Below are 14365 nucleotides of genomic sequence, written 5' to 3'. Positions count from 1 at the left end.
TTTTTTTTTTTATATTTTAAAAAACTTTTTTCTACTTTTCACTTGCTTCTATAGTCTCTATGGTATCATCCGATCACTTGAAGTTGTGATACGCAGAACAGGGCTTCAGAAATGCTCACTTGCTATTAGCGCCAACTGCTGAATTGCAGTCATAGCAATCCGACTATGACAGCCACAGAGTCCTGCTAGAGACCCCTGGTTGTCATGCCAACCCATCGGAAACCCGGGGTCATGTGACACAGGCCCCGATGGGTGGGATTAGTGATGTGCTTCCTGCACGATCGTGTTAAATGCCACTGTCACAGATTGACAATGGCATTAACAAGATAACAGACATGGGTGGATTTTGATTCCACCCACGGCTGTTAGAGGCACATGTCACATGATTTGGACAGCTGACATGTGGCAAAAAAGATGTGGGCTCGGCACCGGAGCCCACATCAAAGGGGGAGACCCGACATGCACATGCGCTGTACATGTACGGGGTATGTCGGGAAGGAGTTAAAAAATCATCTCAAATATTTAAATGTGAAAAAGGTACCACTTTGAACTGACAACTATCTTTTCTTTTACTGTTTTAATTCTGACATGCTAAATAAAGCTAAAAATGTTGCATTGGTCAGTAAAAAAAAATTTCTTTCACAAAAACAAAATTAACCAGAATTCAATTTTTTGTCCTGTATCCTTTCAGATTTTTTCCATTAGGCAAGTTTTTTTGTGACACACTTCACATTTTATGGAACTATGAAAAATAATAATACTTATGTAGTCAACATTTTATGAAATAAAGTTCACCTAGAAAATGTTTGATGATGATGATTTTCTGGGAAGAAGTCCAGGTGGCAGTTCAACAAATGAAGTTTTCAGGACATGTTGCATCCTATAGCTTGGTACGAACTCACAAGATCACTCACTATATCACTGTAGTTTTCTGCTTTATGATTTCCAAGAAAAGAAGAGGAGATATTCTGGAAGGACAGTCAGGCTACTTTTTGCAATGGATTTAACAGTTCCTGAAATTATTCATCATCCATCACTAAACTTATTTATCGCCCTATAAAAATGACTTCTTTCAGTTATGCTTCAATAATTTAGGGAAATTTAGATTTCAAATGTGGAAATATAGAAGACATTTTATCAAGCGCTCTTACAAATTGTTTCATCAATCCAAGTTGAATATGCAGTAGACGTAACTATTTTTTTTCAGGATTCACTAAAGGACCATTTGACTATTTCTTTTTTGGCCAGGAACAAGAGATTCACATTTAGGCCATTATTTTCAAATAATGTGGAGACTTCCTATCCCTACTATCCCATTCACATAAGAAACAGCAGAATTTAGTAAACCCAAGTTGTAATCCAAGCAATAAAGAAATCACCTTCAAGTCTCCACATACATTTCAGTTATATTTTTTATACTGTATTTTTTCTAAGAGCAGTTTCATACTTTCTTATGTCTCTTTCATAACAGAAGAATGTGCAACAGGTATTGATGTGAGGTCATTACCATTATGCAAAAGAACGGCCTTCAAACTAACTTGATGAATCTAGAAACAATCACCACTCATCTCCCTCTATTATGATGAGCACAGGCCTCCAGAACAAACACTATTAGAAAAAACTGCGCCTTCTTCGGAGAAATAGTTTTTCAAATCACTTTTTCAGCTACGACATCTGCATAGTCTCAAGTTTTCAAGGAGTAGATTCCATTCTTTGAACCTGGACCTAGAAGCTCTGATTGTTGTTTAGACAAGTCAAAATCATGGATAACGTCATTCAGGTTTTCTTGACATAAGAAGTTAGGTTCTGTTGAACAACCTTGCTTCGAATGTAGGATTACTTCTTACATTGCTGTATGCTTCCTCTTCATTGTTGGTAAGGTCAAAGTCAGAGTTGTCAGTTACAGTCACAAAATCAAAGAAGATGTCTTTCCTCTGATCTCATAATGATTAGAACTCTAAAGAATTTAGTTAAATCAATCGATGGCAAATCATAAAAACCTTAAAAACCGTTAAAATTAAAAATGAAAAATACATTGTAAAAAAATTGTGCCTGATGAAAAAATCTATCAACAAATTTTAATTCAGTATGTGAAATCCTATTAGAATTGCCATTACATGTTCTTGCGAAAAAAAATCATGTTGACCAGTGCTTTTAAAGGAGTGTGTCATTGCCGTTATCACTAATGAATTACAATGCCTAATAGAGGCATGCAACACATTTGCAAACATTATTTTTTATTTTTTTTTATGCTGATAAGGGCATCGGTTCAGCACCAACTGCATTGGAACAATAAAGAACTACAGTTGTGCTCAAAAGTTTACATACCCGGGCAGAATTTTAGCTTTCTTGGCCTTTTTTTCAGAGAATATGAATGATAACACCAAAACTTTTTCTCCACTCATGGTTAGTGGTTGGGTGAAGCCATTTATTGTCACACTACTGTGTTTTCTCTTTTTAAATCATAATGACAACCTAAAACATCCACATAACCCTGATCAAAAGTTTACATACCCTAGTGATTTTGGCCCAATAACATGCACAGAAGTTGACACAAATGGGTTTAAATGGCTACTAAAGGTAACATCCTCACCTGTGACCTGTTTGCTTATAATCAGTGTGTGTGCATAAAAGCAGAGTGAGTTTCTGGGATCCAGACACTTGCATCTTTCATCCAGCCACTGATGTTTCTGGATTGTGAGTCATGGGGAAAGCAAAAGAATTGTCAATGGATCTACGGGAAAAGAGAGTTGAACTGTATAAAACAGGAAAGGGATACAAAAAGATATCCAAGGAATTGATAATGCCAGTCAGCAGCATTAAAACTGTGATTAACAAATGGAAAATCAGGGGCTCTGAAAAAAACAAAACCAAGATCAGGCAGACCAACAAAAATGTCATCCACAACTGCCAGGAAAATTGTCTGGGATGCAAAGAAAAATCCACAAATAACAACAGCTGAAATACTGGACTCTCTGAAAACTAGCGGTGTAGCTGTTTCAAGATGCACAATAAGGAGGAACTTGAAGAAAAATGGACTGCATGGTCGAGTCGCCAGAAGAAAGCCATTACTGTGCAAATGCCACAAAGTATCTCGCCTACAATATGCAAAACATTACAGAGACAAGCCTCAAAACTTCTGGAGCAAGGTAATTTGGAGTGATGAGACCAAAATTTAACTTTTTGGCCACAGCCATAAACGGTACATTTGGAGAGAGGTCAACAAGGTCTATGATGAATGGAACACCATTCCTACTGTAAAGCACGGAGGTGGATCTCTGATGTTTTGGGAATGTGTGAGCTACAAAGGCACAAGAAACTTGGTCAAAGTTGAAGGAAAAATGAATGCAGCATGTTATCAGCAAATACTGGAGGCAAATTTGCAATCATCAGCCCGGAAGCTGCACAAGGGACATACTTGGACATTCCAATATGACGATCCAAAACACATGGCCAAGTCGATCTGTCATTGGCTACAGTAGAACAATGTGAAGGTTCTGGAGTGGCCATCTCCATCTCCTGACCTGAATATCATTGAGCCACTCTGGGGAGATCTCAAGCATGCAGTTCATGCTAGACAGCCCAAGAATTTACAGGAACTGGAGGCTTTTTGCCAAGAAGAGTGGGCAGCTTTATCATATGAGAAAATAAAGAATCTCATCCACAACTACCACAAAAGACTTCAAGTTGTCATTGATGATAGAGGGGGCAATACACGTTATTACAAAATGGGCTATGTAATCTTTTGATCAGGGTCATTTGGATGTTTTTGGTTGTCATTATGATTTAAGAAGAGAAAACACAGTAGTTTGACAACAAAATGGCTTAACCCAACCACTAACTATTAGTGGAGAAAAAAGTTTGGTGCTATCATTCATATTCTCTGAAAAAAAGGCAAAGAAATTCTGCAAAAGGCTTCTCATTTACCGCAGTGCTGCCCATTTAACATGATATCGTCCTCCTCTACTACATTTTCAAACAAAATTCTTTATGAGTGTGGTGTGATGTCTACCATAATTACAAAACGATGCTCTATCAGTTAGACAAATGAGGTTACAAGCTGTCAGTGAATTGTCCCGATCTCTGTAAGCCCTCACCTTACTTCTCCCTTTGTTTTTATTGATAGCTCCATGGCTAACTGTTGTCACTATCTCTTACATTCTACTTCACTGGCTGGGACCATTAATCTAGAGCCACAGCACTTTTCAGGAAAGCCTAATAATTCATTGGCCAATACTATTTTATTGGATTCATCTTAACTTGACTATTCATTCATAAATATCCTGCATGAATTGTTAATACGTTAATTAATTTGGCGGTTGATCACTTTCTAAATGATGTATAGAATTTTTAATCAGGTTCTCTGTTCTTACTTTTGCAGTATTTATAGCTGAGCCATATCCAGTAGAAAATCCACAGCCAATCAAACAGACTTTTCCCAGTGGAGCATCCTTGTGTATTTTAGCGACAGAAATATCATCCACTACAGTGTATTCCGTGAAGGTGCTAGTACCCAAGAAGTTATGAATATCTATCCCTTTGCAGGTAAATCTGATGGGGCTCTCCAATACGTTGCCATACAATTGTCCAAAGCTGATTAAAATAGAAACAAAATAAAATGCATTAAAACTACAGCTTAAGATTACATTGTACAACACATTGTTGAAAACCATAGTTTGAAGAGTATTGGTCACTTGCCATTAATATGCAATTACCAGCTGTTCCACTGAATCAGTTTCTATTGCTTTTTTATTATTTATTTTTGCTCCTGTAACTCTACTTTCTTGAGAGATGGCATCCTTTTCCTTTTGGTGCCATTTATGTAAGTTTAGTCTTGTTAGCCAAGTGGGCAAGAGAAGAGCTATGGATCACACCTTCTTGGCTAACAAGGCAAGAATTAAATAGAAGGTTCAAAATAAAAATGCAGCATATGCCATAAACAGGCACAGGAGCAAAAATGAACAACAAATTTATGGGAACAGCAGCATTTAGACTAGGTAAAAAAAAATTGTGTTGGCAAGTGGCAGCTTATTTTTAAAATTGGTATTTCCATTTTAGTAATTGAGCCCCTAACTATAGACTAAGCTATAATATGCATATCACTAGGAGACTGACTGCAGGCACCTCTGACAATCACAAATACCTTGCTTTGAATTGAGCCACTAGAATAAAGCAGTGCTCAATCAATTCATTTTTATAGGACTGCTGGAGATAGCTGATGTACTTGTCTAGTAGTCTCATAGACATAAATGGAGTGGTGGCACACATGCATAGCCAACACTGCATTCTGATTGAGCATTTCAGAGCCCCATTCTCAGAATCGGAATGGCCCCAGAGGTTGAACTCACAGCAATCATCAAGTTGTCGTCAATAATATGGGTAGCTAATAATTTCCAAAGATGTGAGTAATAGTGTTGAGCGATACCTTCCGATATTTGAAAGTATCGGTATCGGATTGTATCGGCCGATATCCGAAAAAATATCCGATATCGCCGATACCGATATCCGATACCAATACAAGTCAATGGGACACAAATATCGGAAGTGATCCTGGATGGTTCCCAGGGTCTGAAGGAGAGGAAACTTTCCTTCAGGCCCTGGGATCCATATTCATGTGTAAAATAAAGAATAAAAATAAAAAATAGGGATATACTCACCCTCGGACGCGCCCTGGTTGTAACCGCTGCAACCGGCAGCCTCCGTTCCTAAGAATGAGCAAGTGAAGGACCTTCGATGATGTCGCGGTCACGTGAGCGGTCACGTGAGTGGTTACGCGACCAATCACAAGACCGCGACGTCATCGCAGGTCCTTCACTCGTTCATTCTTAGGAACGGAGGCTGCCGGTTGCAGCGGTTACAACCAGGGCGCGTCCGAGGGCGAGTATATCCCTATTTTTTATTTTTATTCTTTATTTTACACATGAATATGCATCCCGATCCCGATTCCCGATATCGCAAAAATATCGGAACTCGGTATCGGAATTCTCATACCGCAAATATCGGCCGATACTTGATACTTGCGGTATAGGAATGCTCAACACTAGTGAGTAACCCTCTTATTTTTTTAATATTGCATATGTATAGAGGTTAGAAAAGGGTCTAAATGTTTAGACTAGGTATGAATTATCTGTGACAGCTATCAAAACATTAACTATAATAGAGTGAAACATTGTTAAAATCATATAATGTATTTATAATTTGTATCTTTACTTTTTTTCATTTTTTTGCAGACACAAAAAGATAAATTTTCATACGCTATACAGAACTAGATATAGAAATCTTCCTCTTCTCACAAAATATCCACAATGTCCTGACACAACGGCTTGCATCACTGGCTGCTGAAATCACTTGTCCCTCTCCATATAAAGAGCGGACATCTTATTTTAGCGCCATTTTGACACTTTAGGGCTAAGTCCATTTGTTGCGGATTTTGCAGATTTGTTGGGGATCCGCAGCATTTTTTCTGCGCAGAATTGCACCAAATCCACAAAGGATTGCTCAAGCAATGTTAATCAATGAGAATCCAGAATTGGTGTGCACATGCTGTGGAAAATTTGGTCCTGATTCGCAGCGTTTTATTTTCCGCAACATGTCATTTTTTGCGAATCTGCAGCATTTCTGCACCCATTGACTTACATTGAGTCAGTCAAATCCGCAGCCAAACAGAAGGTGGAAAAAGGTTTGCTGATTTGCTGTAGATTTGCATGCCAAAAATGCTGCAGAAAGGAAATTATGTCAGAAGGAGGAAGAGCATGTGGGCAGAGTATAAGTGTGTGGGCGGAGTATATGTGTGAGCGGAGAATATGTGCGTGTCTGTCTGCGTCTGTCTGTGGGTGTGCGTGTCTGTCTGCAGGTGATTGTGTGTGTCTGTCTGCGAGTGTCTGCGTCTGTCTGCGGGTGTTTGTGTGTGTCTGTCTGCAGGTGTCTGTGTGTATGTTTGTGTGAACCTAGGCATCATCTGATGGGACTACTACTCCCATCTGGCTATGTCTGCTGTCACATATAACACTGACAGCATGAGCCCATGATGGGAGAGTATTCCTATCATCCGGTGACTCTGTTCAATTGTAAAAAAAAGTAAAAATATTTACATAATTACATATAATATATATACTCACCAAGCACCTAACCCCTTATTTCGTGTCTCCTGCAAGCAATCAAAAATAATAAACCAACATATAATACTCCCTGTCCGCTGCAGTCCATTTAATAACGAGTGTCCCATCACACTCCACCATCTTCAATCTGTTGTCCACAGAAATGCTGCCGTTCTGCCTGGTAGATACAGACGGGTTCCAAAAGCTGATGGCAGTCACAGTCCCCCAGTACCAATTGCCCAGTGGCTATTACTTTTCTAAGACAGCTGTGCCTCTGCTACTCCAGCATGTAGCAGACAACATCACCCATTCCTTGAATAAATCTCTGCCTGCCAGGGGGCATTTCACCACAGACACTTGGACGAGTAAGCATGGTCACGGGCATTACCTCTCGCTGACTGAGCACTGGGTGACTCTTGTGGCTGTGGGGGCAGACACTGCTCCATAAGTCTTGGTATCCCCAAGGCTTGCAGGGCAAACCTCTACTTTTAACACTTCCTCCACTGCTTCTGCCTCCTATTCCTTTATCTCCTCTAGGGCCTCCACCTGCTCCCTCAACCTCTACCTTAATGAGGCATGTGCTCCAACAGTGCAGAGCGAATCCCCACCTCCTCCGTACTGCACAGCAAGGGCTCCACTGCAATCAGGCAGCATTAAAATTTATATACCTTGGAGATTGCAGTCATACAGCTGAAGAGTTATGGACAGCTCTCCAGGTTAAGTTTGAAAAATGGCTGCCTCCACTGAACCTGCATCCAGGGAATGCCATGTCCAATAACGTTGCGAACCAGGTGATGGCACTACTGCGAGGCAAACTCACACAAGTGCCTTGCATGACTCACATCCTCAACCTGGTGGTACAGTGTTTTATCTGCCACTATCCTGGCCCGGGTGAGCTGCTACAGAAAGCACGTAAGCTGTGTGCTCATTTCTGCCATTCGCACCCCTCAGGTCATCGACTTACATCGATACAGAGGTCTTTGTCCATGCCAGTTAACAGGTTGATATGCGATGTGCTGATATGGTGGAATTCCACTCTGCACATGTTGCAGTGACTGTTGCAGCAGCAACGAGCCCTGACACAGTATGTCATGTCATATAGCCTGTGCCAACACAGTATGGATGTCACGCTTATCACGTTTACAGAGTGGGCACAGATTAAGGAACTCTGTACCCTTCTGCACAGTTTTGGCTAGTAAGATGTTTAGGGCTTACGAAGCATCAGCATCACTATTCTGGTCATCTATATGCTAGAGCAGACCTTGAAAAGCCTGCAGAAGGAGATGGTGGTAACAGAAGAAGAGTGTCACGCCGTTCTGTCTGTATCTGGTTTTTGGTGTGACAATGCATGTCTTTGCTTTAACCCTTTGCTCCTTTCTTCCTAATTGAGCTGGTATACTGTTGGCTGTTACCTGTATGGACTTCTGCTTAATTCCCTGCTCTGCTGCATAGCATGGGTGGTTAGGTCTTTGCTCTGCTGCATGACCATCCGCATGTGCGGCCCCTGGTTGCCACTGTGGAAGCTGTCCACGAGTTGTGAGGTCATTTGCAGCTGGTGCATGACTTTCAACGTGTTTGGCGTGCAGTTGCTGCCAGGTGCCTTGAGCCTCAGTTCCTGCACTGATTGTCCTGTAATGGTTTCTGTTTGTGCTAAGGGCATGCGCGGCCACACCTCCCCTGCATTTATCAGGGTTAATGTGAGTACTTGAAATGCTGTCCCCAGCCAATTGCTGAGGGGCAGCTCCTTTATATAGTTCCCCTGCCCTATGGGCGAGGACCGAGCTACTCACAAAGCTCCTGAACTTTGCTATATGTGTTTTGTGTTCCTCACCTCTCCTGTCTATGTTTTGGTACCAAAGTCCTTGCCTTGATTCCTGTTATGTCCTGTTCTGTTGCCTGTCCTGGAGGCCGTATATCCAGGCCTGAATCCTTGATCCTGTACATGTCCTGTACCTGACCCTGTCTGAACTGTGTCTGCTGTGTTATTTTCCTGGAATCCCTCTGCGTCTGGAGCCTCGCACCCAGTGACTTTGAGTCTCTTGTAACCGGTGTTGTTGTTCGGCCCAAGTCCAGTCTGGAGGTGCTTGCACCATCACGCTTGAGCTCCTTTCTAGGTCCGATGCCCGGAGCCTGAAGGCAGTAGCTAGGGATCTGATGACCACTGCTGCCTGGTCATGTGCCATCCCTGTTCTAGCTTGTGACCCGATGTTCCCCGGGGTCCACCCCGTGATGAAGTCTATCCTGGATCTGTGTCTGATGTTCTCCTGCTGAACCTGTGCTACGCCTGAGGCCTGAGAAAGAGGCCATCTTAGAATGCCTGTGCCAGATGACCCTGGACTGCATCAACCCGTGATGACTCCTGACTCATCTGACATCTGTCCAAGGTGTCCAGCCTGTGTCCTGATGTCCTGCTTGTGTCCTGACGTCTTGCCTGTGTCCTGATGTCCACGTGTACCCTGATGTCCTGCCTGTGTCCTTATGTCCCGCCTATGTGTGCCTTGGTGATCCTTTGGTGACTTGGGGTTCACTGGGTGGTACCCTTCTGGGAGGTGTGGAATCGGGAGCCTGGCATAGTCATGTTTGGTTTATGTACTGTGTGACTTTACTTTAGAAACTTTACTTTATCTATACCTGAAGTTGTCCGGTGTAATCAGGTTCTACGTTTCTCTTTCCTTGTCCACATGCTCTGCTGCTATAGAACCCCGGTTTCTGCCCTCCCCTAGTTCAAAGTACAAAGAGGAAGAAGCAGAGGAGGAGGCGGAAGGGATAACAAAGAGGAAGAGGTGATGGGTGAGCAACTGTCAGATGAAGAGAATAATCCTCCCCTCTCTGTCATTCGTGGTTGGTGGGAGGGGATGGAGAAATCAAGCCTCATTGTTAACCAGCCACCAACACAGCATGGGCTTGGACCTCATGGTACAACCCGAAATATGAGTGACTTCTTGCTGCACTATCTGCAACATGATCCCTGTATACTAATGATTAGTAATACTGCTGACTACTGGGTTGCCAGTCTGTTAGATCCACATTATAACACCAAATTTTGGCAGATGCTTCCCGCCCTGGAAAGAAACTCGCGAATGCTGGAGTATCAAAACATGCTTTTACACATCCTTAAGAGAGCTTTTCCCCAAGACAGCAGTGAAGCACACAGTTCGCATCGCAGCTCTGGACTGCAATCCTCCAGCACGTCAATTCGTCAACGCTAAAACAGCAGCAGCGGTATAAGTGGAAGAAGCAATTTCTGTGAGTTCTTTGACAATTTTTTAGACGGGCTCTTGCACCACCACAACAAAGTTCAAGTTTTACACCTTGTGAACAAATAGAGAGGATGGTGCGGGAGTATCTAGAGCTGATTATCAATGCCATCAAGGAGAGTTTTAGATCCTTTCACATTTCAGTATTCCAAGATGGATGAGTGGCGTGAGCTCGCCTGACACGCCTTGGAGGTTTTATCATGCTCGGCAGCCAGCGTTCTCTCTGAGCGTGTCTTCATCAATGCTCGTGGTGTCCTGATGCATTAGCGCAGTCAGCTGACTCCTAAAATTGTAGACCTCCTAACTTTCATCAAGATGAACAAGTCATGGATCTCCAAGGACTTTTGCACCCCAATCGCAGACTGTGCAGATGAGGTGATATTGCATATTTTAGTGTGATGAATTAATGTCAAGTAACTGCACTCTGTGATATCTATAGTGTGGCTTCTATGCCTGCTGTGGCTGCTGCTGATGTTAACACAAATTTGTGGAATGTGAACAGCCATGGCAGGTCTACATCTGCTGTGTTAGCTGTAGTGGAAGACGTCTCAATTATACTATTTCTATTCTCGTGACAGTTACTAAACTTTGATGTTGTTATGCCCTCATTTTTTATAATTTGAAAACTCCAGGTTGGGTGTCCATCTGCTGGACTGGGTGTAGTGGAAGACCTGTCGGTCTCTATTATACTATGTCTACCGTGGTGAAATTGATGCCACTTCTCTGGTGTAAGGCCCTCATTTCATTAAATGTGAACACTCCAGGTTGGGTGTCCATCTGCTGGATTAGGTGTAGTGGAATACCTGTTGGTCCCAATTATACTATTTCTACTGTGGTGAATTTGATGCCACTTTGGTAATGTGTGCCAATAATTTTTGGACATGTGAATACTCGTGGTTAGGTGTCCATCTGCTGGATTGGGTGTAATGGAAGACATGTTGATCCTTATTATACTATTTCTACTGTGCTGAAATTGATGCCACTTTTGTGATGTAAGGCCCTCATTTATTTAAAGCTGAACACTCCAGGTTGGGTGTCCATCTGCTGGATTAGGTGTAGTTGAAGATCTGTCAGTCCCTGTTATACTATTTCTACTGTGGTGAAATTGATGTCACTTATGTGGTGTAAGGCCCTCATTTGATTAAATGTAAATACTCCAGGTTGGGTGTCCATCTGCTGGATTGGTTGTAGTGGAAGACCTGTCGGTCCATATTATACTATCTATACTGTGGTGAAATTGATGCCACTTTTGTGGTGTCTGCCAGTAATTTTTGGAAATGTGAACACTCCTGGTTGGGTGTCCATCTGCTTGATTGGGTGTAGTTGAAGACCTGTCGGTCCCTATTATACTATTTCTACTGTGGCGAAAATGATGCCACTTTAGTAGTGTCTGCAACTAATTTTTGAAAATATGTAGACTGCTGGTTGGGTCTCCTTCTTGCATGTTGCCTTTAGCAGTAAGCTTCCAAGACCGTCAGGCCTCCACTTCCTTGGACTCAATTACCCATGTTACTATCCTTAAATTTTTCTGACAATGGTAGTCTACGAAATTGATATTTGTTCCACCTGAGTGTGGCTCAGCATGAAAGCAGCTAGAGGTTATGCATGTGGTATCAAGGCTCCCAGCAAAGGAGGTCTACATTGATCCCTCACCCACCTAGTCTTACTGTGACGGTTAATTGAAAGCTGTAAATGCTGTCCCAGACCTTGATACCTAATGCCTGGCTGACTTGCTGCAGTGCCATGCTACAATTTGTACTGTGGATGAATTGAGGCCACTTTCCTGGTGTATGTCCCTCATTTGATGTGTTTTAGCAGCATTTGGGGCCGTTATAAGGTGTTGTGCATGTGTTCGTTTTTGCCTCTCATTGACATGAATGGCGTTCGGTTATGTTGGCGAATATTCAGTTAATTAATCGTTGAATATTGCAAATTTGGCTATCGTAATCCAAACCGAACATTGAAATATTCGCTCTTCTCTAATCCTTGAAACTACAGTAAGATCTTCAGTGTATTTTAGTTTACCCAAAATTTTGTGAAATCTGTGGGTGTGGGGCAAGAGTCATAGCTTAACAATTGTATCAATTGTTACTTTTTCCAGTTTATTAAAGGGAACCTGTCAGGGGGATTGTGCTGAGTAACCTACAGACAGTGTCAAGTTGGTGCCGTTATACTGATTAAAATGATACCTTGGCTGATCAAATCCATCTTGCAGTTGTTGCTTATTATTTTAATCAGTATAACGGCACCAACCTGACACTGTATGTAGGTTACTGTGCACAATCCTGCTGACAGGTTCCCTTTAAAGTGAATCTGTCAGCAGGATTTTACACCCCAAACTAGTTATATCAACACATAGCTGTTTCAAAGTCAAGTCCTTTTAATCTTTTAATGGCCAGTTCATTCCTCCATTACTGATTTAGCAACATATGAATTGATATGCAAATGAGTCTGTAAATCTGAAGCCTCTGTTACTCCAGCTCTCTTTCCTGAACAACGCCATCTCCTCCTGCTTAACTGACAGCTTCTTTGCTGTGGGACTTCAGGAAAAGGAGTCAGTAGTAAAGCAGGAGGAGAGGGACTCTAGTCAGAGAATAGAGCTGTAGTGACAAAGGCTTCAGATATACAGCCTCATTTGCATATCAATTCAAATGCTGATTTCACAGTAATGGAGGAATAAACTGATCATGTAAAGGTATTGCTAGATTTGTCTTTGAAAGAGCTACATGCACATTTAGTTTGGGGTGTGAAATCATGCCGACAGCTAAAATACAGTAAAAAGAAAAACTTTATGTTTGGTATTGCCAGAATTTTACTTACCTGAAGACTCATGTTTTAATGTCACTTTTACCGCACAATAGAATGCCAAAAAACACTTTAAAAACAATGATGAAATTGCATTTTTTTTACAATTTCATCACACTTGGATTTTTTCCCTACTTTTCAGTACATCATATAGTGAAATGGTGGTGTAATTCAAAACTACAAGTCATCCTGCAAAAATATTATCCCTTATACAGCTGAAAAAAAAATCTATGGCTCTTTGACGAAGAGGAGAAAGAAAAACAAAGTTGCTAAAGCAAAAATTGGCTATGGCGGGAAGGGGTTAAAGTTGACCTCTTTTATGGCAAGTAAAGATTCATGCAAATGACCGTAGAATATAGAATTCTGAATGATCTTTAAACTTTTGAACTTTATACATGGAAATTATTAAAAGCATGAATACAGTTAATACATACAAGCCTTTGTAGCAGGAATTACTCTCTGGATTTAGGCAACTTCTGCATTCTCCACATTGAGGAATAAATAGCGGTATGACCTTGTCTCCTGTATGGTATGAAAAGCAAGAGTTAAAAACAAAAGTTGTTTAGAATTTTCATAAAGTTGTCTGTTTTTAAGAGAAACCAATCAAATGTATGTATAACATAGATATAGAAAACAGAAAAGAGACTCTAGTTTATTTTAGCCTCATTCTTCTTCAAAAATAGATGGTTCCGATCTCTTAAAATATCTCCCTCTGGGTCATTGTAATAGTAAGAAACAAGGAAGTAATCTGGCTATACTATGTCACCTATGTAATCATTTGATGTTGCAGTCAATAGCCATCTAAGGAGTCTGACCGAGGAAGGGTGCTGGCCAATCACTGATGTAGTGTAACATTGATGGGCAGGCATAATACACAATGTTAGCGAATAATGCATTGTATTAAGTAAGTAACTAAGGGATCACATGAGCAATTTCCATTGTGGAAATAATACTTACTGTAAACATAAAATCATAGTTTTAACAATTACCTTATTATATATAAATTAATAACATTATTATTATATTAGGGAAAGTATAAACCAAACTTATTTGGTATCTCTGCATCAGCAAGTTTATAGTTTAAGGGATTTTTTTGCCAAAGTATTAAAAAACATATAAAGTTAGCTTTGCTGTAATAATATTGACCATTAGAATAAAGTAAAAGAAGTACTCCTCCCATCAAAGTTTTTATCGTCTTAATATATT

The 14365-nt window shown here is 41.0% G+C and overlaps 1 protein-coding gene across 1 annotated transcript in view; it reads right to left on the bottom strand.

The window, feature by feature from the left end:
• The window catches only part of LOC143788213 (alcohol dehydrogenase 1-like), a 152812-nt gene that overhangs the window by 25636 nt on the left and 112811 nt on the right, over positions 1-14365 (bottom strand). Inside the window, exons 4-5 of the mRNA XM_077277692.1 lie at positions 13594-13681; positions 4374-4593 (exon numbers count right to left, since the gene is read on the bottom strand). Coding sequence (XP_077133807.1) covers positions 4374-4593; positions 13594-13681 — 308 coding nt within the window. The remainder of the gene's footprint in view (positions 1-4373; positions 4594-13593; positions 13682-14365) is intronic.

Source organism: Ranitomeya variabilis, chromosome 1 (genome assembly GCF_051348905.1).
Source record: "Ranitomeya variabilis isolate aRanVar5 chromosome 1, aRanVar5.hap1, whole genome shotgun sequence".
In the NCBI taxonomy this organism is placed as follows: domain Eukaryota; kingdom Metazoa; phylum Chordata; class Amphibia; order Anura; family Dendrobatidae; genus Ranitomeya; species Ranitomeya variabilis.
The sequence above is the reverse complement of the archived record's forward strand: the minus strand, read 5'-3'. Positions and strand labels throughout refer to the sequence as shown.